At 42.9% G+C, this 26,034-nt stretch overlaps 1 protein-coding gene across 1 annotated transcript in view; it reads left to right on the forward strand.

Annotated features, from left to right (window-relative positions):
* Nucleotides 1-3,036: 3,036 nt before the first annotated feature.
* Nucleotides 3,037-26,034, forward strand: part of CPLX4 (complexin 4) — a 33,380-nt gene continuing 10,382 nt past the window's right edge. Inside the window, exons 1-2 of the mRNA XM_063456829.1 lie at nt 3,037-3,319; nt 21,746-21,833. Coding sequence (XP_063312899.1) covers nt 3,153-3,319; nt 21,746-21,833 — 255 coding nt within the window. The 5' untranslated portion in view covers nt 3,037-3,152. The remainder of the gene's footprint in view (nt 3,320-21,745; nt 21,834-26,034) is intronic.

The raw sequence follows: 26,034 nt of genomic DNA on the forward strand, positions 1-26,034 counted from the left end.
TAGTGAATGTAGTGTGTGTAAGTGTGTAATGAATGCAGTGTGTTAGTGTAGTGAATTCAGTGTGTGTTAGTGTGTAGTGAATGCAGAGTGTGTGTCAGTGTAATGAATGTAGTGTGTGTGTTAGTGCAGTGAATGCAGAGTGTGTGTCAATGTGTAGTGAATGCAGAGTGTGTGTGTGTTAGTGTAGTGAATGCAGAGAGTGTGTTAGTGTGTAGTGAATGCAGAGTGTGTGTTGTACTAGTGTATGCAGAGTGTGTGTCAGGGTAGTGTATGCAGAGTGTGTTGTATTAGTGTATGCAGTGTGTGTGTCAGTGTAGTGTATGCAGAGTGTGTGTCAGTGTAGTGAATGCAGAGTGTGTGTCAGTGTAGTGAATGCAGAATGTGTGTCAGTGTTATGAATGCAGTGTGTGTGTCAGTGTAGTGAATGCAGTGTGTGTGTCAGTGTAGTGTATGCAGTGTGTGTGTCAGTGTAGTGAATGCAGAGTGTGTCAGTGTAGTGAATGCAGAGTGGGTGTCAGTGTAGTGAATGCAGTGTGTGTGTCAGTGTAGTGTATGCAGTGTGTGTGTCAGTGTAGTGAATGCAGTGTGTGTGTGTCAGTGTAGTGTATGCAGTGTGTGTGTCAGTGTAGTGTATGCAGAGTGTGTGTCAGTGTAGTGTATGCAGTGTGTCAGTGTAGTGTATGCAGTGTGTCAGTGTAGTGTATGCAGTGTGTGTCAGTGTAGTGAATGCAGAGTGTGTGTCAGTGTAGTGTATGCAGTGTGTGTCAGTGTAGTGGATGCAGTGTGTGTGTGTCAGTGTAGTGGATGCAGTGTGTGTCAGTGTAGTGGATGCAGTGTGTGTGTGTCAGTGTAGTGGATGCAGTGTGTGTCAGTGTAGTGGATGCAGTGTGTGTCAGTGTAGTGGATGCAGTGTGTGTCAGTGTAGTGGATGCAGTGTGTGTCAGTGTAGTGGATGCAGTGTGTGTGTGTGTGTGTGTGTGTGTGTGTGTAAATGTGCAATCTGTGGAGGGGGAGGGGTGGGGAAAGTGGCATTTTTACATTAATTTTATAATTGTATATTAACTTAATTAAATGTTTCTCCCCCCTCCCTGCTTCTTACCTGTGTCCAGGGAGGGGGGGAGATTCCATCCTTGGTGGTCCGGTGGCATGAAGGGGCCCCCGGCCCCCAGTTACCGCAGAGGGGGGCCCAGCACACATCTTTTTCACTTTCAGCTCAATGCCTCCAATAACTCTCGCGAGACCCGTGGAGCGTTGCCATGGCGAGAGTTATTAGAAGCGAGAAGAGGAGAAGCTGTGTGCTGGTAACAGGGAGCCGGGGGCCTGCGGCTGCACACATAGCGATATTCGCTATCTATGTGTGCAGAGAAAGAAAGAGGGTCCGAGGACTGCCAGAGCACTAGAACTGCCTGGCGGTTCTAGTGGGGAGTGAACTCTAGCTTGCAGCTCTTGGGCTAGAGTTCACTCTCGCGAGAACGGAGTGTTTCCATGGTAACAGCGGCAACGCTCCGTGCTCGTGAGAGGAGACCCGGTGGAGCTGCAGGCTGAGCTCCTGGGTCTCCTCTCCCGGCTACCAGCAATGTGCCTGTGGACCAGTCAGGGAGATCTCTGGTATCCCCTCCAGTCCGTGAAGGCACTTAGCAGGGCCGGCGCTTGGATAGCACCGGCCCTGCAGGAGAGAGCATTGACTTTTGGGGGGCGCAATTTCCCCCGTTGCCCCCCCCCCCTGGATCCACCACTGTCCTTACATTGGTTTTCTGTATCCTATAGAAGTCAATTCAAGGTACTAATTCACACCTATAAAGCACTAAACAATTCTAGTCCCTCTTATATCTCCTCACAAATCGATAGGCATGTCCCTTCTCGGTCTCTCCGCTCTGCCCGTGACCTTCTCCTGGTCACGCTTCACATCCTCGTCCTCACGCTTGCAGGACTTCTCGGGGGTGGCTCCCTTCCTATGGAACAGCCTGCCTACCGCCATCAGACTCTCCCCTAGTCTTCAATCATTTAAGAAGTGCCTTAAAACCCATCGCTTTAGGAAAGCTTATGGCCTCCCAGAGTAACCTCTACCTCACATACCTGTCTCTTGCTCTCTCCTAAAGAGCAGCACTCTACTCTCTCCTCCAGCTCTGCTTCTCTCCCACTTTATGTGATTGCTATTTCCTGTCCTAATGTGTTTTACACCCCACCTCCTATAGACTGTAAGCTCGTTTGAGCAGGGTCCTCTTCAACCTATCGTTCCTGTAAGTTTTCTTGTAATTGTCCTATTTATAGTTAAACCCCCCTCTCATAATATTGTAAAGCGCTATGGAATCTATTGACGCTATATAAATGGCGATAATAATAATAATAAATACACCCACCTAGTAACATCACACTGCCACACCCATACAGTCACATACACCCATCTAATCACATTCACCCTACCACACCCTTACAGTCACACCCACCCCACTCCCTGAATTGCATATGTATGCCAACTCAGTCACATTCATTCACCCATTCATATTCATCTAGTCACACACCCAGTCACATATCGACAAACAATCAAGTCCTCCTCACCCGCTGAATTACATATTTACCAACCCAGCCTGTTCCCATAATGCAAAAATCAAAATAGTTCTATGAAAACAATATCCACATTGCACAGATTGCACCACAGGTTCCTACAGAATGAATGCAAAGGCCCACAAATCTGGGACAGATTTGTGTATTCCCGATATACACTGCATGATCACGACACAGCAACCTTTCATTACAGAAACAATAAATATCTGTGTAAATTACATCTCAGTAATCTATTTAGCATACGATCTTGTTGTTCTGTTAATATAAAATGGGTTGTAAATGAAAATGTATTGGTTGCAATGCTTGGAAATTAGCTTAGGTTGTTATTATGGAAAGTAGGCAGCTGCATCTAATGATTTTTTGAAGTAATCTGAACCATCTGCCCTACTATACTAAACAGTTCACACTCTAATCCAGATTATGGCTGACAAACCATTTTTGGCGTATAGTTTTCAGTGACAGTGTGTCCTTGACCAGCTGATACCGCTTCACGAAGTTTCTCCTGGCCGGATTTTTCTGCCAGGTTGAATTTTGCTTTTATATACATTTATTTTGTTTGGTTTTATGTTTTGGAGATAGAGAGAACCATGTCTTTCCTGTTGAAAAGCATGGTGGGTAGTCAGTTGAAGAGTTTTGGTCTGGGAGGTTCGAGTGAAGAGAAGAAAGAGGAAAGCGAAGGTTCGGATCCAGCTGCTGCCCAAGGAATGAGTCGGGAGGAATATGAGGAGTATCAAAGACAGCTGGTTGAAGAGCAGTGAGTATTACTAATTCATTTACTTACTTACTTTACCTGGTTATTTTATGTGAATGTTAAAAATGTGTTTTGAGGTGAAAAAAATGAAAATGTATTTGGAAATGTAAATATTTTGTTTATTATCTAAGTGCCATAGGATTGAGGGAAGCACTGATCCCCCACCTGGCACACACAGGTGTAACCTCTTTCAGGACCAATGTCATGTTAGAGTTCTCATGAAAACAGGGGATTCACTTAACTTCTAAGACAAACAGAATTGCTTAGAAAATGGCCTTAAAAAAAAAAAAAAAAAAAAAACCTCAACAAAAAACAACCAACCAAAATATATTAATATATTTGTAATCTGGATCTACAAAATTTCAAGATGCCACGTACCTGTTCACCTATATGAAGCACTATCCCTTGGCCTGGGTCGTAGATCCTGGCGTCCACTGTCTGAGCTATTGCCAGTATATCACAGAGAAGTAATATTGTGGTGAAAAGTCTCTTCAGAACCTATAGCATATCAGAAAACCCAAAATAAAAAAAATAAAAAGGGTCGAAAGAAAGGAGCAGATCAAACCCAGCAATGGAGAGAGAATGAAACATATATGATTTGATGTTGTGGGTGACATGAATGGATTCGATAAAACTATGGTTGAGAGTGGGATACAGGCCTAAGAGGGGGGATGGGAGGGGGGAACAGGAGAAGATTTTTGGGGAAAGAAAGAAAGGCCGGGAGATTAGAGAAGCAAATCTTGTATGGTGAAGTGAATGTGCTTAGCCTGGGTGTTTTATATAAAAATCTCAGAAATATATTTGGCTATGACCTGTAACTGCTCTTGTGGAGATCTAAATCTGTAAAAATGATATAACCACTTTTAGGGCATAACCATCACGTTTACAATTATACCTTTGAGAAAGAAATATGATGTGATAAACTAAACTTTCGATTCCTTATTAAGATTGATTGAAGAATATGGATTGGATCTTTCATTATTAGAATTGTTGATATCCACACAGATAGACTTTACTCCAATAATCAAAGTATTTTGTTCATTAAGCATTGTTAGAGATCAACTTGTGAGATGTCCAGCTTGTAAAAGTGTATTTCATGTAAATAAAAGATATTAATTCATTGTTTGTTTGTTGTTCTTTTATTGATATGGAATTATATACATTAGCAGATACAGATTTATTTAGAAACGACATGTTAGAATAATGGAGACATCAATATAATTTTTTTTTTTTCCAATTATCATTATTTATTGAAACATACTCTAATGTGGATTTGTAATATCCTTGGCATGGATTAGTGTAGATAGTGACTGGGAAAATGCCACAAATAATATCTTCTAAAAAATGACACATAATTTAATTCCCTGTTCAGTGTCATCAAAAACAATCAAAAGATCCAATTTATTTTTTATACCAAACTTGAAATGTTTTCTCAAATGTGTCTTTGAAGAGTTTCAACAGAATTGTTGCTCCCAAGCCACAAGAAACTGTAAGAATGTACCCAGATGTTTATATTTTAAGTAATTAGCCTCACTTAGAATATGAAGTGTACCTCTGAAGGATATAGCTGTAAATATATTTTCACATGGGCGAAATTCATTGAAATTCATCCAAAAAAACTATATCTTTGGGGACAAATTTTCAATGTGCAGAAGTGTAAAGAAAAAGTCGGTTTTAAGGTATGAGAATATTTTTGTATTTATTGAAGTTCCTAATACAAACATTTTGGTCCACTTCTTGAATGTATAGGATTAACAGAACATGTGTCTGAGAATAGTCTTAAATCCAATGCTGTTATGTATATACTTTCTCCCGCCTCCAATCTACAGACATTGGTCACACTCTCTAGATCAATTTGCTCATATCTTTTGTCATTTAGATCAGTAACATGTCCTTATAATCTCTTCTTTCCTGATCACTCTTCCAAGGATCTATGCTTAATACTGCACGGAATATCCTGTGTCTCTATGGTTATTCCTGCATAATCTCCTCTTACTCCCACATTTCAGATAATATTCATTATGGAATTTAAAAATATACCAGGAGTTGTGTTTTCACCCCTAATAAAATAAGTCCCATGGTGCCAATGCTCCACATTCAATTTAATCACAAAGTATTTCACGCGCTAGAAGGTCTCGCAATATGATACAATTCTTCAAAGCTTAAAAATTCTCATTTTAACAGTCAAAATTGTGGAAAATCCTCTGCAGGAGTTCCAACTTCTGATAATGGTGGCTCAATGCCCCTGATATCTATAAATCTGAAAGTCACAGAACAAGGAATGGAGGAGAAAGAATACCCAGGAGATCTACCTTATTCAACTAGCTATGCATTTAAAGTTCAGTCTATGAAAAGGCCTTTCTTAAGGTCTGTTATTGCCCGTTTTATTTGATGGTCATTCTTTCATTAAAAAACTGTTCAAGTCTGTAAAATACCACTTAAGCCATTCTGGAAAATCTTTACTTCCAGATTCATATAGATCTAGACATTTGGAACTTGTCTGTCAGCCACATTGTGATGTGAGATATTATACCTTCTTTTATAATATCCAATCTATCTGGGGATATGGTGCACATATAGGTTAAACATTGTATTATATGAGTTATGTATTTTTATGTGGTTTTTGTAACAGTTTCTGGATTTAGAGATATTTCCTGTACCTGGAGATAATTAAGTTACCACAGCCACTTAAGCCAATTATCTCCAGGATAGAGGAGAAGATAGCCATGCTTGCGGTCGGTTAAATGTGACTTCTATAAAACGTTTGAACCCCTGCTCTGATCTGGGTGATTTTTGGATATGTTGTTCACCCAGATCAGGGCTATCCAGGCTATCCAGGGATGTAGGATATGGGGATATGTTGTTGTTTTGGGGTGTTTCTGGACTTTGGATAAAAATTAATATTTTCTGCCTGTGGTAATTGAGTTAGTCCATTGTGTTTGGTAATTGTATCACAGGCAGAGGGGAGGGTTTGTGTACATTAGCTCGGACTGTCTAACTGTACAATACTGTGTTGATTTGTTTGTGTCCTTTGTGTCCTGTGCTCCACAAGTTCCACGTGGGTGGCAACCTTGTGGGGAAAATGTGTATAAAAGAAATGACTTTGTGCTCATTAAACAGACTTGTTCTACCCTTCATGTTTGGGGGATTGGAGAACTACCTACACTCTGGGGATTGCTATAATCACTATACTCCCCAGAGTAAGCTCTTGTAAGAGCTTGTTCCTGTTCCTGCTCTCTGGATTTAGGAGAGGTCTGCCTACTGGAAGCTGGTCCCTGGTCTTGGGCCCAGAGTAGGAGGAAGGCGTCGAGACCCCAACCAAGCTGCGGCGGTTCGTGGGGTCTGCGGTGGTTATGGTGTCAAGTGGAGTGCCTGGAGCCCTCGAGACACACTAGGAGCATCCGTCAATGGAAGGTACCCAGTCGGGGTGCCAAGCAATCCGTTACACATATAATTTACTATAAAAAAATGTATAAAATATGATGAAAATTTTAAATAAAACCACACCTTTTCGAACTTTGACCCCCAAAATCTGTTACGCATCTACAACCGCCAAAAACACTCATGCTAAATAGTTTCTAAATTTTGTCCTGAGTTTAGAAATGCCCAATGTTAACATGTTCTCAGCTTTTTTGGAAAGTTATAGGGCTATAAGTACAAGTAGCACTTTGCTATTTCCAAAGTTACATTGTAACAATGATATCTGTCAGGAATCCCTGAATAACCCTTCATATGTATATATATTTTTAAAAAGACAACCTAAGATATTAAACTTGGGGTATTTCGACTCTTTTCATGCAACCATCAATCTATGCCAAATTTAAAAATAATAATAATAATTGGTGATTTTTTTGCACAGATAGCAATTTAAGAACACATGTACTGAGAACTCTAAGGGTTACTGCAAAAGAACACCCAAATATGTGTTCAGCAACATCTCCTGAGTACAGTGATACCACCTATGTATAGGTGTGTCGGGTTCTCTGGGGGCTAAAATACCTTTTTGGAGGGTGCGCATTCCAGTTTTCCAACTTGGAATTTTCACAGTTGGTCATCATGTACCCACGTCTTATTTGGGACATTTTTGAAGCAGGCCAATTTACTCCTATCAAACCATATATTTACAATTTACTCCTATCAAACCATATATTTTTGAAAAGTAGACAACCCAGGGTATTCAATTTGGGGTATGTCCAGTCTTTTTTACTTGCCACTTAGTCACAAACACTGGCCAAAGCTAGCATTTATATTTGTTTGTGTGTTAAAAATGCAAAAAACTATTATGAACGCTAACTTTGGCCAGTTAGACTGAACATACTCAATTTTTTTGCAAATGGTATGCCACCATGGGGGTAATTCTCATTCCTGGATTACCAAGCGCTCTCAAAGGCAATATAAACAATCTGACAGATTTCTATGTGAAAAAACGGCCTTATATGTGACCCTGTAACTTTCAAAAACACTATAAAACCTGTACATGGGGGGTACTGTTATACTCAAATTTTAGTGTTTCAAAACAGTAAAACATATTACAAAAATGATATCATTAGTGAAAGGGCCGTTTGTGTGTGAAAAATGCAAAAAAGTTCACTTTCACTGACAATATCATCGCTGTGATATGTTTTACTATTTTGAAACACTAATATTTGTGTTCAGCGAAGTCTACTGAGTAAAACAGTACCCCCTATATACAGGTTTTTTTCTTGAAAAGTTACAATGTTAAATATAGTGCTAGCAGATTAAATTCTCTGGACTTTCGGCTTGGGTTGTCAGGCAGGTCCCCCAAATTGCAATCAATAGAATTACTTAATTATGTAAAAATATTACATAAATATGCACGTAGAATTTAAATATATATATATATATATATATATACATATTTATATATTTGAAGTATAAGTGTATATTTATGAAATTATTTATGTAATTATGTATATGGACATATGTATATTTTGTTTTATTTTTATTTATTTATGTATACATATATATATATATATATATAATTTCATTCTAAGTGTATTTTGATGTAAATATATATATATATTATATATATATATATATATATATATATTAATATCAAAATACAGTTAGAATAAAATTACATATATAATTTGTTTTTTATTATTATTTTTAAAAATGCTAATTAATTTTTAATTATTATTTATTTTTTTAAATTAATATACGCGTGTGTAATTTTACTCTAACTGTATTTTTATATTAATATATGTACATTATATATAAGATTTATTGTTTTACACACATTTATTTATTTTTTACTTTTTTCACCAGCATGGGGACTGCTGGTCACAGCAATCACATGGCTCCTGGGGTCCTTTTTTGCAGAGGGTGGACTGTCTGGGCTGTCAGACAGTCCCCAATAGAAGAAGAACACCGATCGCCGGTAGGGAAACGGCGGCGATCAGTAAGTACAATGGAGAGGGAGTGGGAGGGAGATTTTTTAAAAAATTTTATTATTATTTATTTCACTGAGTGCCTCGACCCCTTTGAGGCACTCAGCACAGGCAGAGCACAGAAGCTGCCTGATGGCTCCAGGGGAGTGATCACCCGGCGGCCCAGCAGTGGGGGGTATTGCACAATGCCTCGACATCGAGGCATCGCTGCAATACCATCAGGGCTGCTGGAAGCGATCATGATCGATTTGAGGCGCTCTAATTCCCCGCGGACGTCCTTAAGGACCATTTTTTGTTGGACTAACCTGATATGTCCAAGGTTGGGAAGGGGTTAAACACTCTTTCTACACTGTATTATGATCAGTGGTGGAACATCTGCACCAGGGCCTGTCGGCTCAGGGGGCCCATCGGGTGGCATGTACTTAGGACCACTTTAAGCTCAGTGTTAAGTACAACCCTGCAAGGATGAGCAAATGGTAGATCCCCAACTGGCAAAGCATTGTAGGACTTATATACACAGGAATCTACCTTTTTTTCCATCTTTGCGATACGGGGGCCCCAAAAAAATTCTCTAGTTTCCGCCACTAATTATGATCCAACGGCTGTCAGTCCAACTTGTCCAGCCTTTTGTATGCATGTTAACAATTGGAGGGGAAACATTTTGGAAAAAAATTTTTGGTTTTGGTTATAATATTTTTCATACATAAAGCGCAACAAAAAAAGAAATCAAAATAGATTTACATATCAGTAAATTGTTAAATACCTAATATGTGTAGGATCTAAATAAAGTTTTGGTAGTTAATGCTACAATGAAAACTACTCTAACCCTATGCTTACATTACCTCTAACCCTACCCTACCCTAATCTTATTCCTAACATTAACCCTATCTTTAACCCGGCATTAATTCTCTCCCTAGTGTTGGTACTGATATCAGCAGAGGGATTTCCCAAAGTGCTCTCTAAGCACTCTGTACTGTTTGATTGCTCCATGAGAAAGAGATCTCCCTCTCATGCTGTCCCTGCTGATCACATAGTGATCCCAGCTCAGCGCCAATCACTTATCAAAAGGGGGGCATGCAGTGCAATCCGTTCAGGGTTTTTTCATGCTCCAGGGATCTCTCTTTATCACAAAGAACCATGGAATCCTCTAGAACTCCAAGATAATCACCATGGCTGAATGCAACTGTTTAGTCACAGTGATTTGAATGGATTTAAAGGCTTTTTGCAACACTCATTTTAAATACTGCACACAGCTCACCGGTCAGTCTGGAGCCACTAAATACAGCTTTAGTTGACAGTGGATCCCTGGTATCAATTTAACGTTACTTGCACCAAAATTAAAGGATGTTTCACACTGTCCTATTAGCATTACAGCCCACAGTTTGAGGTCAGCATGGAATGTCGTAATGTCTTTAAGGAGATGATTGAATTTTAATCACACGCAGGAAGCTGATGAAGGCTGTAGCAGGCAACTAGCAGAACAGGAGACAAGACATTCTAAATTAAACATACTGTGCAATAAGGGAAGCTAAAAAAACACTTTTTATTTTATGTGTGTAGGGAAGCTGTGTTAGTTAGAGCCAGGGAAGGTATAGCTAGGGTCTGTAAACAAAGGGGTTTAACTGTGAAAAGTTACCTAACCCTAAAAGGTTGTGAACCTCCAATATAAATATCTCCCAAGTGTCCCTATTTTGCTCTCAAGTCCCTATGTCCTTCATTCCTACTATGAAGCCCATCTTTTCTAGCAGTTCAAAGTCTGGTTTGTGCATCACAGAGTTCCACAGTACTAAAGCGCCTGAATAAGAGGCATAATTAGAAACCATGCCCCCCCCCCCCCCCCATATTTCTACCCCCCTACCATACGTTCTCCCCTCATTTCCCCCCACCTGATATACATGCAGGTTCCACAAAACATTGCATTGATAGAATAGGTTACAATAAAATACAAAAACAATATTAATACACAATATATACAAAATTTAACATAGAACAGGTAGGAAATATATAATCAATCATGACACGTGCATTCTGTTTTGAGGAATGTAGAGAGGGATCTCTTAAAGGATTTTAGGCCTGGGGAAGATTTTAATGTGTGCGGGAGGTCGTTCCACAATTGCGGCGCTCTGTAGGAGAAGGAGGATCGGGCTGCTTTCTATTTGTATTGAGCTAGACTGTCATGCCCGTTACCAGTAATTCCTGTCTCTTCCGGGTTGACTGAGTTTAGCCACACCCCCTCTCTGACGCGGTCTCATCACGCTACATAATGCGACCGCACCAAACACAAGACGCTGGATTAATGAACGGCGTACCACGGAACTTAACCGGCTGAAATTCTCTCTCTACAACTTACCTGTGTACCGAATCGGACTGTAACTCGTCTAACCGCCTTCTCCTCTCCTCGACCACGGCTTGTATCTGACTCCTCTCGTCCTGTCTCCCCAAAGAACCTCCCTGGAAGGGAACTCTGGAACCAAACTTCAACCTCAGGAAGCTAAGTTATTCGTACCCTCTGTTATACGAACTTTTCCTCTCAAAGACTCCTGAGCACTCATCCTTAGGTCTGCTCCAATCAATTCTGCTGTAACCTGCCCACTAAACTTTCAGGCTCCAGCTGATAACGTATCCTGCTAGCTTAAAACCTATATTCTCCTTCAACCGAAATAATTAAAGATACAGTAACCGTATTTCTTATATTGAATTGTCAGTTCCTATATTACTCTCTATAAATCTAATTCTACATCTAAATCCAAGAAATCTGCAGTTGAGCTCCATTTCAATCTATGTAAACGTGACTGGTAATAAAGTGCTGGTATTGGATTGGAAGTTATAGGAGGTGGGAACAGCCGGGGAGAGCATTCTGCTCAGGGTGGGAGTTTCTTAAACACAAGGCTGGAAAGATGAAGGGTGCATCTGGATTCCAGCGACAGCCAGTTTAGTTCTTTTAGCATGTCACAATGGTGGGTCCTGTAATTACATCGTAGCACAAATCGGCAGAACGAGTTGTACAATGTATTAAGTTTATTAAGGTGGGTTTGCGGTGCAGGTGCATATGCTACATCCCCATAATCAATGATTGGCTTCAGCATTTGCGGTACAATCTTTTCCTTTACTGTAGGGCTTAGGCAGGATTTGTTTCTGTACAGGGCACCTAGTTTTGGATAAAGTTTAGATGCAAGTTTTTCCATGTACAGGCCAAAAGATAGATTGGGGTCTAACAACATACCCAAGTATTTGAAAGAGTGGACTGCGGTCAGTGTGCTATTTGAATTTGTTTTGATGGATAGGTGGGGATTGTGTATTTTGTGTAATTTAGGTACTGTTCCGAAGATCATTGTGACAGTCTTATCAGTGTTTAGGAAGAGTTTGTTTTTTGCAATCCACTTTTCTACCTCTGTAAACTGGTCTTGGAGCACAGCCTCAAGATGCGGTAGATTCGATTTGCTTGCATAGATTACTGTGTCGTCTGCATACATGTGTACATTTGAGGATTTGCAGACATTAGGCAGATCATTTATAAATAATGTGAATAGCAGGGGGCCGAGTATGGAGCCTTGGGGAACACCACACGTGACTGGGAGAGAGTCGCTGTCAGAAATGGACACATATTGTGAGTGATCCGATACATATGATCTAAACCAGGTTAGCGGACAATCACCAATATCTGAGTTTTTGAGTTTGTGCAGTAGAATGTCGTGGTCTACTGCATCAAAGGCCTTTGCAAAATCAAGGAAAATAGCTACAGTTAGGTCTCCTTGTTCCATGCCGGTTTTTATGTCATTGCAAACTTTTAAGAGGGCAGAAACAGATAGATACATACATACATACACGTAACCCCCCCTCCCATATGTCCCCCCCACACACATGTAGACAAAGAGATACACATGCAGACACATACAGAGACACACACACATACACACAGATGACACACACGTACAGGCACATATACATACAGACACACACACACACACACATAAATACAGACACACGCATATACACACACACATACATACAAACACACATACACACACACACATACAGAGACACATACATACAGACACACATACACAAACACACACACATACAGAGACACATACACAAACACACACTGATGCAAAATGACTTAGTCACCCTCCTGTTTCCTACCTTTTAGGTACAGGAGGGTGACTTTCCTTGGGGTCCAGTGGCTCAGGCTGATGGGATTCAGAGTTCCCACTTCGACTCTCTCCTCTCCTTACTCCTCCCTTGCATGATGATTTCTGTGAGGAAGTGACCAGTACAGTCACTTCCACCCAGCTCTGGCATCATCACAGGGTTGACCAGGCCCCCTGGAAATTCATTGGCATCGGTTTGCCCTAACAGCAGTTATACTGCGCGGGCCGGGGCCGCGTAACATGACCAGCTGGGCAGCGCGATCGCAGGGCAGCTGGGCCCCCTGGAGTGACAGGCCTGGTCGCAGCTGCGACCCCTGCGACCGCGGTAGTTCTGCCACTGGCCTGAATAATTTGTGTTTGTGTTGTTTTTTTTTTTTAATTCTTTATTTTTGTTGTGCATGTGTAACAATCGCAAGACATTGATGCCACAACAGCATTTTTAGACAACGTGAACATACAAGAGTGTATACTGTTATGCAGCATTTAGAAGGTATGCACATATTTTTTGTATAGTGATAACAAAATCAAGCTGGTGAGCCTTAATGACTCCTTTTATCGTTTGGTAACATTAGCGTAAGGTAGACTGTGGTAGGCGTGGATAAAGCGGTAGCTATACAATCAAAAACAGTGCCCGTTAAAGTTTCGTGGCATACAGGCTATGACTTAAGCATTCACTGCGGTACACATATCACCATTTAGCAGTCGTTGTTAGGTTAACAAGTCATGGACATAGTAGATACATTCAGTAGTATGAGAGATCTCATCATATGGCAGAAGCCAGTTGTGTCAGACTAGTCAGCTATTCTGTGAATGCACTACATTAACTGTGAATGGAATCCTGTGGGATTAATTTCCACACTAAGCAATATCAATAAGGGGGATCAGATAGTGGTATTCAAATAGCATTATTCAGATTTAGTCTAGGGAAGAGGCAAGATTGTTAAACTGACCCTAGCTATCCTCATTGCTATTCTCTTATTGTGTTAATCTCAGTAGCAGGGGTTAGCAAGGTGTAGGAGAACATAATACACACGGTCATGACATTCAAGCTTCGATGTGTGACATTTAAGGGCTAAATTAGCAAACCAGGTCGTTGAGGAGAGCATCCAGACCAGTATCAGTCCCGCAAGTTAGCCTAGCCGATTCCGTCTGGTACGGTATACTGCTTGCCAGTAAAGTCACTGTGTATAGTTCTGTCCCTATGTTTGTCACAGTTCACAGAGTGCTGCAGGTTCTGCGGTTTAGTAGTGTCACAGAGTTGCATGGCGTTAGTTCGTGCCTCGGTTAGCGGTGTCTAGGTGTGTGCGGGCCTTGAGGGTAGTCGATGGGCGTTGTGGCTGTGGTGTCGGCCCGGGTCAGCAGGTTAATCGCTGGTGAGCCTCCTCGATCGGTCCTTTTCAGACCCGACCACAGGGGCACAGAGTGGGTGAGTGAGTGGAGCTTCTGAGGGCCCCTCCTGCCGGCGATACTCTCCACCTCCAGCCCCAACCCGCCCGCCATGCAGTCGGAAGGCAGGATTGTTTGGGTAGGGGTGATGCTCGGCACAGTGGTTCCGTCTGTATACAGGCGAGGTTGCTGCGACCATTGCGGACCGCAGCGCCGCCATTTTAGTGCCCTGGCTCCTAGCGCATGGCTTTGTAGGGCGGTGTGACCCTCCGCTGGGGACCGGGATAACCCCCCCGGTCCATGGGGGGGGAGGCGAGGCCCTCGAGGCGCATCCCAAGGCCGTCACAGGGTGGCCAGGTTCGCAAGCAGGACGGCGGCCGTCCGTCCCGCTCTCCACCCCCCGTAGGCCGCAGGCCCCCAAGTCCCATATTGCTCCCTGGGGGCTCCGGAACTCCCGGTCTCAGGGACTGCGGTGGATCCAGCTTCTGCCTGGGTGCTCATGACGGCCTCCGGTCCCTCAGATTTCGGTGATGGTAGAGTTTTGTGCCATTGGGGACCAAAGTAGTCCGGAGCCTCTCCGGCCTGCGACCGGTCAGCATGGCGATCGGGCCCCGCCCCCGTGTTTGTGTTTTTGGATTTATATATTTAATTACACAAAAAGCTGTGAGTAGGTTTTTAAATCCCAATAAAGCTCTCAAATGTTATCCTTCCCAGGTATTCTCAGGTTTATCCAGTAACATATAAATTGCATAAAATGCAAAAAAAAAAAACACCACCGAGGGGCGGAGCCAAGCCATTGAACCGAGCGGCCGCATGTCACTTAAGTTCAGAGCTGATGAATACCTCTACAACCGCATAATAGGGTATATATCACCCCAAACTACCGGCAAATCACCCAAATCCCTGACCCACAAGTCATGGAGAAGAAAAACAAGAACCTGAGATCTGAAAAACCGCATATGGGCATGAATATCAGCGATCTGTGCTGCCAGGCCTGGAGTGGGGTAGAGCCCAAAATGTCTGACTGCTCAGATGCAGACACGGAAATCTCAGATGATTATTCCCTGGGAATGACACAGGGGAGGGGAGCACAGTGGAGCGGCAGACCATCAAACCCTCCATCTCTCCACCAGACTCTGCCTCGGTAACGACGGCGATCATGAGAGTGCTCCTCGCGGAACTCCAATGGACCCTCTAAGCTGACATGGCCAGGGCCGGACTGGCCCACCGGGATACCGGGAAATTTCCCGGTGGGCCGCGGCACCTGAGGGCTGCGCTGGAAATGTATGTGGCACCAGGTGGCCGGTCCGGTGGCACACACTCTGAGGGGGCCGGCCGGCGGCCGCATTCCATGCTGGAGCCGCCGGACCGGGTGGCAGCCTCGCCGGTCCGGTGGCACTCCTGTCACTAATGCTGGGGGCTGAAGGAGGAGGGAGGAGCATGTCTCTGTACCATGCTCCCTAGCGGTTCCCACAATTCCCAGCACAGGAACCGCGAGGGTGGATGGTACAGAGACATGCTCCTCCCTCCTCCTTCAGCCCCCAGCATTAGAAATGCCGCCGGACCGGCGAGGCTGCAGCGTGGAACGCGGCCGGCCCCCCTGACTCCTCTCAGGTGGGTGGGGGGGAGAAAGGTAGAGGGTTCAGGGAAGGTAAGAGACAGTGGCAGAATAGAAAGACAGAGGGGGGAGAATAGAGAGACAGAGGGGGAGAATAGAGAGACAGAGGGGGAGGGAGAGTGCCATAAGGAAAGGAGGGAGAAAGAGACAGAGGGGGGAGAATAGAGAGTCAGAGGGGGAGGGAGAGTGCCACAGGGAAAGGAGGGAGAAAGAGACAGAGGGGGGAGAATAGAGAGACAGAGGGGGAGGGAGAGTGCCACAGGGAAAGAAGGGAGAAAGAGACAGAGGGGGAGAATAGAGAGACAGAGGGGGAGGGAGAGTGTCATAGGGAAAGGAGGGAGAAAGAGACAGAGGGGGAGGGAGAGTGCCACAGGGAAAGGAGGGAGAAAGAGACAGGGGGGAGAATAGAGAGACAGAGGGAGAGGGAGAGTGCCATAGGGAAAGGAGGGAGAAAGAGACAGAGGGGGGAGAATAGAGAGACAGAGGGGGAGGGAGAGTACCATAGGGAAAGGAGGGAGAAAGAGACCGAGGGGGAGAATAGAGAGACAGAGGGGGAGGGAGAGTGCCACAGGGAAAGGAGGGAGAAAGAGACAGAGGGGGGAGAACAGAGAGACAGAGGGGGAGGGAGAGTGCCACAGGGAAAGGAGGGAGAAAGAGACAGAGGGGGGAGCACACTATGCTGGCGCAACGCATTATGGGGCTGGTAAATATTTTTTTCCAGGGCTGCTTTTAATTCCCAGTCCGGCCCTGGACATGGCCCAGCTCCGACAAAAGGTCCGAGGCCCAGGGGCGTACCTAGAGCATTTGGAACCCGGGGCGGACCCTGAGTGTGGCACCCCCCCCCCCCATAATAAAAATGTAAGAAAACACCCACATTTTTTTCAATGTTTTCAATCATATTTATTGCACAAATTTGTAAACTGCTTGTAAAATTTGTAAAATGCGCCAGTTTTGTAAAAGGGGGAAGACCAGTGCTTTTGTAGAAAGGGGCTGGTGAGAACCTTCTAGAAAACTCCTGCCCTACCCCTTTCTACAAAGCCCCTTGTCTCGCCCTTCATATAAAAACCCTGCACTCCGATCACATAAATGTCATACACTCCCTACACATAAAAACCCTGCACACCCCCTTAATAAAAAAACCTGCACACCCCCTTAATAAAAAACAAAAACGTGCACAACCCCTCTTAATAACAAAAAACCTGCACACCCCCCTTATAAAAACCCTGCACACCCCCTTAACAAAAAAACAAAAATCTGCAGTGCACATCCTCCCTTAATAAATAGAATACTGCAACCCCCTTAATCAAAAAAACCCTGCACCCCCATTATTTAAACCCCCTTTAATTCTTTAATCCACAGCCCCCTTTAATTAATCCACACCCCCCTTAATTAATACACCCCCATTAATTAATCCACACACCCCTTAATACACCCCCCTTAATTAATACACCCCCCTTAATTAATCCACACACCCCTTAATTAATCCACACCCCCCTCAATTAATCCACACACCCCTTAATTAATCCTCACTCCCCCTTAATTAATACACCCCCCTTAATTAATACACCCCCCTTAATTAATCCACACCCCCCTTAATTAATCCACACCCCCCTCAATTAATCCACACACCCCTTAATTAATCCTCACTCCCCATAATTAATACACCCCCTTAATTAATCCTCACTCCCCCTTAATTAATACACCCCCCTTAATTAATCCTCACTACCCCCTTAACCCTTAATTAATACACCAACCTTAATTAATCCTCACTCCCCCTTAATTAATACACCCCCCTTAATTAATCCTCACTCCCCCTTAATTAATACACCCCCCTTAATTAATCCTCACTCCCCCCTTAATTAATACACCCCCCTTAATTAATCCAAGAAAGGGTATAAAAGAAGAAAATCTAATGACATGGCCTCCTTGTTCACCTGATCTGAACCCCATTGAGAACCTGTGGTCCATCATCAAATGTGAGATTTACAAGGAGGGAAAACAGTACACCTCTCTGAACAGTGTCTGGGAGGCTGTGGTTGCTGCTGCACGCAATGTTGAGGGTGAACAGATCAAAACACTGACAGAATCCATGGATGGCAGGCTTTTGAGTGTCCTTGCAAAGAAAGGTGGCTATATTGGTCACTGATTTGTTTTTGTTTTGTTTTTGAATGTCAGAAATGTATATTTGTGAATTTTGAGATGTTATATTGGTTTCACTGGTAAAAATAAATAATTGAAATGGGTATATATTTGTTTTTTGTTAAGTTGCCTAATAATTATGCACAGTAATAGTCACCTGCACACACAGATATCCCCCTAAAATAGCTAAAACTAAAAGCAAACTAAAAACTACTTCCAAAAATATTCAGCTTTGATATTAATGAGTTTTTTGGGTTCATTGAGAACATGGTTGTTGTTCAATAATAAAATTAATCCTCAAAAATACAACTTGCCTAATAATTCTGCACTCCCTGTATGCTTGTTATTCTATTGCACAAGAAAAATAAAGAATAAAAAAAAAAAAAAAAACCACCACCACCTTATGGGGACAACCATTACTTCTTCATGATGTATATTAGGTAGAATGAAGCAATACAAGCAATGACTAGTGATGTCGCGAACATAAAATTTTCCGTTTGCGAATGGCGAACGCGAACTTCCGCAAATGTTCGCAAACGGGCGATCCGGGCGAACCGCCATAGACTTCAATAGGCAGGCGAATTTTAAAACCCACAGGGACTCTTTCTGGCCACAATAGTGATGGAAAAGTTGTTTCAAGGGGACTAACACCTGGACTGTGGCATGCCGGAGGGGGATCCATGGCAAAACTCCCATGGAAAATTACATAGTTGATGCAGAGTCTGGTGAGGGAGGGTGGTAAGGCTGAAGGTGGTGGGGAGGGTGGTGAGGCTGAAGGTGGTAGGGAGGCTGAGGGTGGTGAGGCTGAGGGTGGTGAGGCTGAAGGTGGTAGGGAGGCTTAGGGTGGTGGGGAGGGTGGTGAGGCTGAGGGTGGTAGGGAGGGTGAGGAGGCTGAGGGTGGTAGGGAGGGTGATGAGGATGAGGCTGAGGGTGGTGGGAAGGGTGGTGAGGCTGAGGGTGGTGGGGAGGGTGGTGAGGCTGGCTGAAGGTGCTAGGGAGGGTGATGAGGCTGAGGGTGGTGGGGAGGGTGGTAGGGAGGCTGAGTGTGGTGGGGGTGAGAGAGCCTACCTTTATTCCCTGGTGGTCCAGTGGGCTCCCTGGTGGTCCGGTGGCCACTGCTCCGCAGAGCTGCAGACCATGTAATCCCGCGAGACCATCAGAGCGTTGCCGTGGTAACCCGCGGCAACGCTCTGATTGGCCGGTTTTCGCGAGACACATGGTCGGCAGCTCTGCTCACTGCGGAGCTGCAGACCAGTGTCTGCGGTGGCTGGCCGGGCAGCCAGGAGGGGCCTCGCACCAGGCGGCATACCAGGCAAGCCGCCGGGCCCCCTCCTGGTGTCAGGTCCTCGGTCAGGTCCTCCGTCACAGTCTGCCCACAGGCGGTTTAGGCGGCCGCGAGGCCCCAGCCAGCGCGAGGCCTTAGGCGGCAGCCTAAACCGCCTAATTAGAAGGCCACCCCTGATGTGCAAGCTACACCCTAAACATGACAGCCTTCTTTCACAACAACGTACTGCTATATACTCATACCCTCAGTGCAACTAGCCATGATATACGCACGTTCAGCCTAGCATGCTCAAATTTAACACACTTCTGTCTAAAAAAAAAAAAAGAATGCAGCGTCAGAATTAATCTAAATTGTATGTTGTCTAGGAGGTGGGAGGGTCTGGGAGGGAGGGTCTGCTGCTGATTGGCTGGAATGTGTCTGCTGACTGTGAGGTACAGGGTCAAAGTTTCCCCAAGGTGAGGAATAGGGGGCGGACCGAACATCGCATATGTTCGCCATCCGCGGCGAACGCGAACAAGCTATGTTCAGCAGGAACTATTCGCCAGCGAACCGTTCGGGACATCACTAGCAATGACTGACTAATAGACTACTAACTGGCTGTGTATGTCAGGTAACACTGTTGAAGACACATTTTAGTCCAAGCTTAGTTCAACTCTTGTGTCTGTTACTAATTTACATTGCTATTTCACAGTATTCCTTTATTAAAATGGTTGCTAATAGGAAGACCTCACAGCTATTACAGAATTTCATCTCCCATGATGCTTTGCCAGTTGTAAGGCTGCATGCCTCCTAAGTGTCCCTATTTAGGAGGGACAGTCCATATTTTGGGATCAATCCCTCTGTCCCGTTTTTCTACCCTAGTGTCGCTCCATATTGTTGTTGTGTCTGGGTGTATGCCATTGTTCCATCACAATAATACTCACAGTAATGTGTCTTTAAACTACGATAATCATGTTAAAATACATTATTTTTGTACTTTATAGCATTTTCAGTGCGTACATTGTAGTTAGTAAGTTACCTACAATTTCCCAACATTTCAAATGGCAAAATTATAGACACCTCAAAAGTTAGTGTTTGTATATTTCCATTTGAAATGTTTGGTGGTACGAGGCTGGCAAAGCATAATAGAGGATTTGAGATAGAACAAGGAATACCTCTTGGTTTTATTGTTATACAAGTCCACATTTTTGCCACATGCTTGTATACAGCAAGACTCCATTAGTCCGTAGATTAGTAAAAATAAGTGTTTTGTTACATTTGCAAAAACACACAAACTTTTCAAGATTATTTACTAAACTCTCAACGGTAGCAATTAAAAGTTTGAATGGCTAAACTGAGGCTAAAATAGCCACGCTGTGACTATAGCAGAGTTGGAGAGATTTTTCAGATGCTCTCAATTTGGAGTTTGGTGAATAACCCTGCATGTGTTTCCAAATTGTTTGTTTGAATGGATGTGATTGAAATTAGTGTTTGTGGTTTTGTTTTTTTTTTTTTTTGTTTTTTTGCACTTTTCTTTCTTTCTAATTATTAAAAACAAATATAAAAGACAAAAAACTTTTTCGGATTGCCATCTCCTGGTAATGCTGAGCTGTGGCTTGAACACAACGTAAAATGATTATCTAGGAATGAAATGTAAAGAACGGTGTCCTTGAGTGAGCCACTGACTCCCTCTTGCCACATGTTGCTTAATGATCACAGTAATACATTTTACATGCATTTCCCTTTAAATTACTATGACAAAAAAACACTTTGATGGAAACCTGTCACACACTTCATTTATTCTATTTCTTTTAAACCTTTTTTCTTTACACAAGTAACCAGTAACCACTGTTGCTGTGATTTTTTGTGATGAAATAGGCAACCGGAGTAATTAAAACCAAAAACAAAACCCTAATTACCTGGGACACATTTTCCAGTAGACTGGCTATCTTGAGAATTGTACTTCAGTTAATCGTCAGATCTACATGACCCCGATTTAAAACAACCGTGAACTGCTTATAGTCATAAGAGCTGAATGCAACTAATAGCTTTTTTGTTTGTGTGTTTGTTTGGCTTTTGCTTGAACTTCGTTTAAAGAGGAAGTTCCTCTTTAAGGGAATTTCTAATTTCCTATTTCTTCTGTTAAATAAAAGGGGCGTGTGTCTGTGGTAGTACTGAAGGAGCACTTAATGAATTGCATATTACACATCCCATTTTCCAATTATATATATTTTTTATTGGTCTAAAGTTGTAAAAGACTTACCTGCACACTATCCCCAAACCCTGTGTCTATTTAAATATTGGATTTGGGAACGTGCACGTGTAACTTCTTGTTTATATATTTAGGCTGATGAATACTATAGCCAATATTGCTGCTCAAACGTAATAGGAGCTTAACTGCATGGGGTCTAATGACTTTTTATATAATGTTGTAAAACCTATTTCTGCTTTGGTTTCCAGGATGGAGCGTGATGCAAAGTTTGCCCAAAAGAAAGCAGAGAGAGCAACTCTGAGAGTGCATTTAAGGGAGAAATATAAACTTCCACAGGTAAAAACAACAAAAAAATTGTCGCATTATGCATTCACTTTTTGTTTCTTTCATCTCCCATGCACTAATTGGATAAATTGTTAAACATATGTTAAAGGAACACTAAACATGTATTCCTGACCCTATTGTGTTAATACCGTACGACCATTTAGGTGGCTTACCCCCCTTAACCCCTTAAGGACCAAGCTTCTGGAATAAAAGGGAATCATGACATGTCACACGTCATGTGTCCTTAACCCCTTAAGGACACATGACATGTGTGACATGTCATGATTCCCTTTTATTCCAGAAGTTTGGTCCTTAAGGGGTGTAGAATATTGCATATTCTATGTTTCTATTGATTATGGATGTGGTGTGGATTGACATAAGTAACAGATGGTATAAGTCACAAGGCTTTCTTTGTCTGAGAGCTCTGGAATGTGGATTTGGGGGTCTTGTCCTTATATGGCTAGAGTTAAACTCTGACGTCAGTATGGGCACATCTATATAGTAACAGAGGGACACGAGGTTGCTCTCTCTCTTGGCTCTCTCTCTCTCTCTCTTGGCTCTTGGCTTTCTTTCTCTCTCGATGTAAAGACGTAAGGATGTAACTCTCCCATCAGGAGTCCAGCAATTACCATCTGCTGCTGAAATCCATTATCCTATAACATCCTTCGTTGTTTTAATACGTATCAGTAACTAAGAGTAAACCTGAAGAAACCGTAAGTCACATTGCGTATTAGTACTTTTTATTACTATAGACATATATTAATATGGCGAGCATTTGGCCCGAGACTATATATACAAAAGACGTATGTATCAATCAACTGAAGAGAAGAAGAAATTAAGAAGATTTATCATCGATCGATCCAAGCTACATATCACAAGGGGTTAAGGGGTTAAAAGGTAAGAAAACTTACCTTATTTCCAGTCTGCCGGCACGGGCACCACCCCCGATCTGCCTCCTTGGCTGACATAATCTGAATTGATGATCTCAACCAATCCAATGCTTTCCCATTGGAAAAGCATTTGATTGTCTGAGATTGTCAAGGGGGTGGAGTAGGGGTGGGGCCAAATGCTGGCTTAGCCAATCAGCATCTCCTCATAGTGTCGCATTGACTCAATGCATCTCTATGGGGAAAGTTCAAATGCATCTCTATGGTGAAACTCCAGGGTCTACATGCAGAGGGTGGAGACATTGAATGTCAGTGCTGCACATTGTACTGCACTGCCCTTGGAAGCACCTCAACATGTCATCAAAGGATTGACCACTGGAGGTGTCCCTAGGGAGCAATATAAACACTGCCTTTTCTCTGAAATGACAGTGTTTACAGCAAAAGGGCTGCAGGGATTAACTATACACACCAGAACAGCTACGTTGAGCTACAGTTGTTCTGGTGACTTGAGTGTCCCTTTAAATCTTATTAGTGTTTAAAAGAAAGTAGAGAACTGAAATAAATGTTCTTCAAAGTTCTTCTAATTTTTTTAATGAACTTTCCTTTAAAATTGTTGGTTTTAAAAGGGGGTATCTATTGAAGAATTTACTAAATATTATTATAAAAAAATGAATGACATTGCATCTATTGTGAACGTTCCGTTTTTACATTCTCCAAAATATTAACAGCTATATTACTAGAATGACTCCTTTGAAATGTATTCAACAAGTGGGTTGACATAAGTTAAAAAATTATAATAATAAATAAATTGCAACATTTAGGTCAAAATAGCTGAACCAGCATTTTAGTCAAATAAGTCACATTTTTTCCCCACCAACCCGAAATCCAAAAGGCACAAAACTGTCAGCAAATAAACTTCTAAAGTGTCTGGTGGATGTAGTCTGCAGAATCTAAATAGAGGGTCTTAATAGGAAGGGGTGAAGTCTGTGGTGGGTACAATGGTGGGTTGTATGCATCAAATTTGTATTGGGCTGAACCCCTAGAAGCCCTTAAAATTAGCAATGTTCGATGGTAGAAACTGGGGAAATGGAGGGGTCCTAATAATTCCAAGTAAGGACATGCCCTTTATACCTATTACTTACCCAGTAAATGTTGATCAATATGAACTGGCTACATACTGTTTTAAGATTCTCTGTTTTACTGTTATTCCATTGCAGAACATTAGTATTACCGTGACTTGAGATGTTATTATGCTGATTAAATGATCCTGTCCCTTCCTCTTCTGTTTTGCCATCTCCATCCTCAATCTGAGTTAAATGATATGTTGCTGTGCTAATATGAGGTGTTATACTATAGGATTTCAATGTGAATTGTGCTGATTCAGAAGGCACAGCAATGTAATCCATATATGTATCACAAGGCTTGTCCTTCATTTAAGTGTGTCTACTCTAGAGGTATATAGAATATATTTATCTGCAGTAGAATGTATCGAACACAAATCCTGAAATGAAAAAGAGATCTGTAACAATTTACAAAACCAAATTGCAATTAGAGCATTTAGGACAGCATAGTATATTTCCTGAGTTGACTCCATTAAAAAAAGTATCCATTTTTTGTGGAGGGCAAGTTTATCAGGTTACCTCTTATCCTGTCTCAGACATTCATCACTATCCAAGGTGCTTGCACGCCAGGAACATATCTGTGCTACCTTTATATGTTCATGTTGTGAGTACACAAAAGTTGGACCCATCTCACTTTTTTATCATGTTTTCTATAATATTTCATCAATTGACACGCAATCCTGTCTCCCTCCAAGTCAACGGTGCTACCATCAGCTCCACCACGCAGGCTCGCTGCCTAGGTGTTCTCTTTGACTCCAACCTTTCCTTCACGCCTCATGTTCAGTCTATCGCCACATCCTGCCACTTCCAGCTCATTGCGCGCATCCGACCCTACTTAACGACAGATGCGACTAGGGTACTGGTCCATTCCACTGTCCTTTCATGTCTTGACTACTGTAATCCGCTTCTCAGTGGTCTTACGTGCTCCCAACTTGTGCCGTTACAGTCCATAATAAATGCGGCGGTGAGGCTCATCTTCCGGTCCGCCCGCACCTCCCACACCTCATCCTTTTGCCAGTCCCTACATTGGCTTCCTGTAAGATACAGGGCTCAATTTAAAATTCTGGTTCTTGCTTTCAAATGTCTACATAATGCTGCTCCTACCTATCTATCCTCCCTAATCCACAAGTATGTCCCATCTAGGCCCTTACGCTCTGCTGAAGACTTACGTCTATCTTCTGTCCGTACTCCCACCTCTGATGCTCGCCTTCAAGACTTCTCGAGGGCTGCACCATTCCAGTGGAACTTACTTCCCTCCTCCGTTAGATGCTCACCCAGTCTCCACTCCTTCAAAAAATAATTAAAAACCCACTTCTTCATAAAAGCGTATCAATTAAACTGTTAATAGCTCCCGACTGATTGCTCTCTTGCAACTGTCATTAGTCTAATAATATCTGTGACGGACCGCCTGGCACCCCGACCGGGTACCTCCGCCTATCGCTGCTGCCTAGTACTTGCGAGCACCATAAACATTGTAAACCCCACGAACCGCCGCAGCTTGGTTGGGGTCTCGCCATCCTCCACCCACCCTGGACGCAAGACCAGGATCCAGCTTCCAGTGGGTAGACCTCTCCTAGTCCAGAGAGCGTAGCAGGAACAGCTCTTATAAGAGCTAGTGATTATACTCAGGGGAGTATAGTGATTATAGCAAACCCCAGAGTGAATGTAGTTCTCCAATCCCCCAAACATGAACCAACACTTCATGAAGGGGAAACCAATCTCAATTTAATGGGAGCCACACTTGGCCTTTTATGACAATCCCCATGCAAGGGGTACTCCTACATGGACCTTGTTGGGGACTCTAACTCAAAGATACAGACCAATAAGAACAGTGATTAAATGCCCAACACTCCCAAAACAAACATACAATCCCTCCTCCCTGCTTGGGAGATAATTGGATCAGTAATTGTACTAATTCTAATCCAATTATCTCCAAGTACAGAAAAAATATACTTTTTTAAAAAACACCCCAAATACATAAAAACCCACAAATGTTACATAGTCATAGTTTTTACCGACTGCAGGCATGGTCCCATGGCGGAAAATAGTTCCATAGAATCGCGGCTAAGTGCCGCTGGAGGATCGACCGGAAACCGTGAGGTTTTCATGACGAAAATAGTTCCAGAGGATTCACGGCTAAGTCTCCCTGAAGTCTATTTGCGGTTTTGGCCCACACGAACAAGATGGCTGACACCTAGTGGTTGT

This window comes from Pelobates fuscus, chromosome 5 (assembly GCF_036172605.1).
Source record: "Pelobates fuscus isolate aPelFus1 chromosome 5, aPelFus1.pri, whole genome shotgun sequence".
In the NCBI taxonomy this organism is placed as follows: domain Eukaryota; kingdom Metazoa; phylum Chordata; class Amphibia; order Anura; family Pelobatidae; genus Pelobates; species Pelobates fuscus.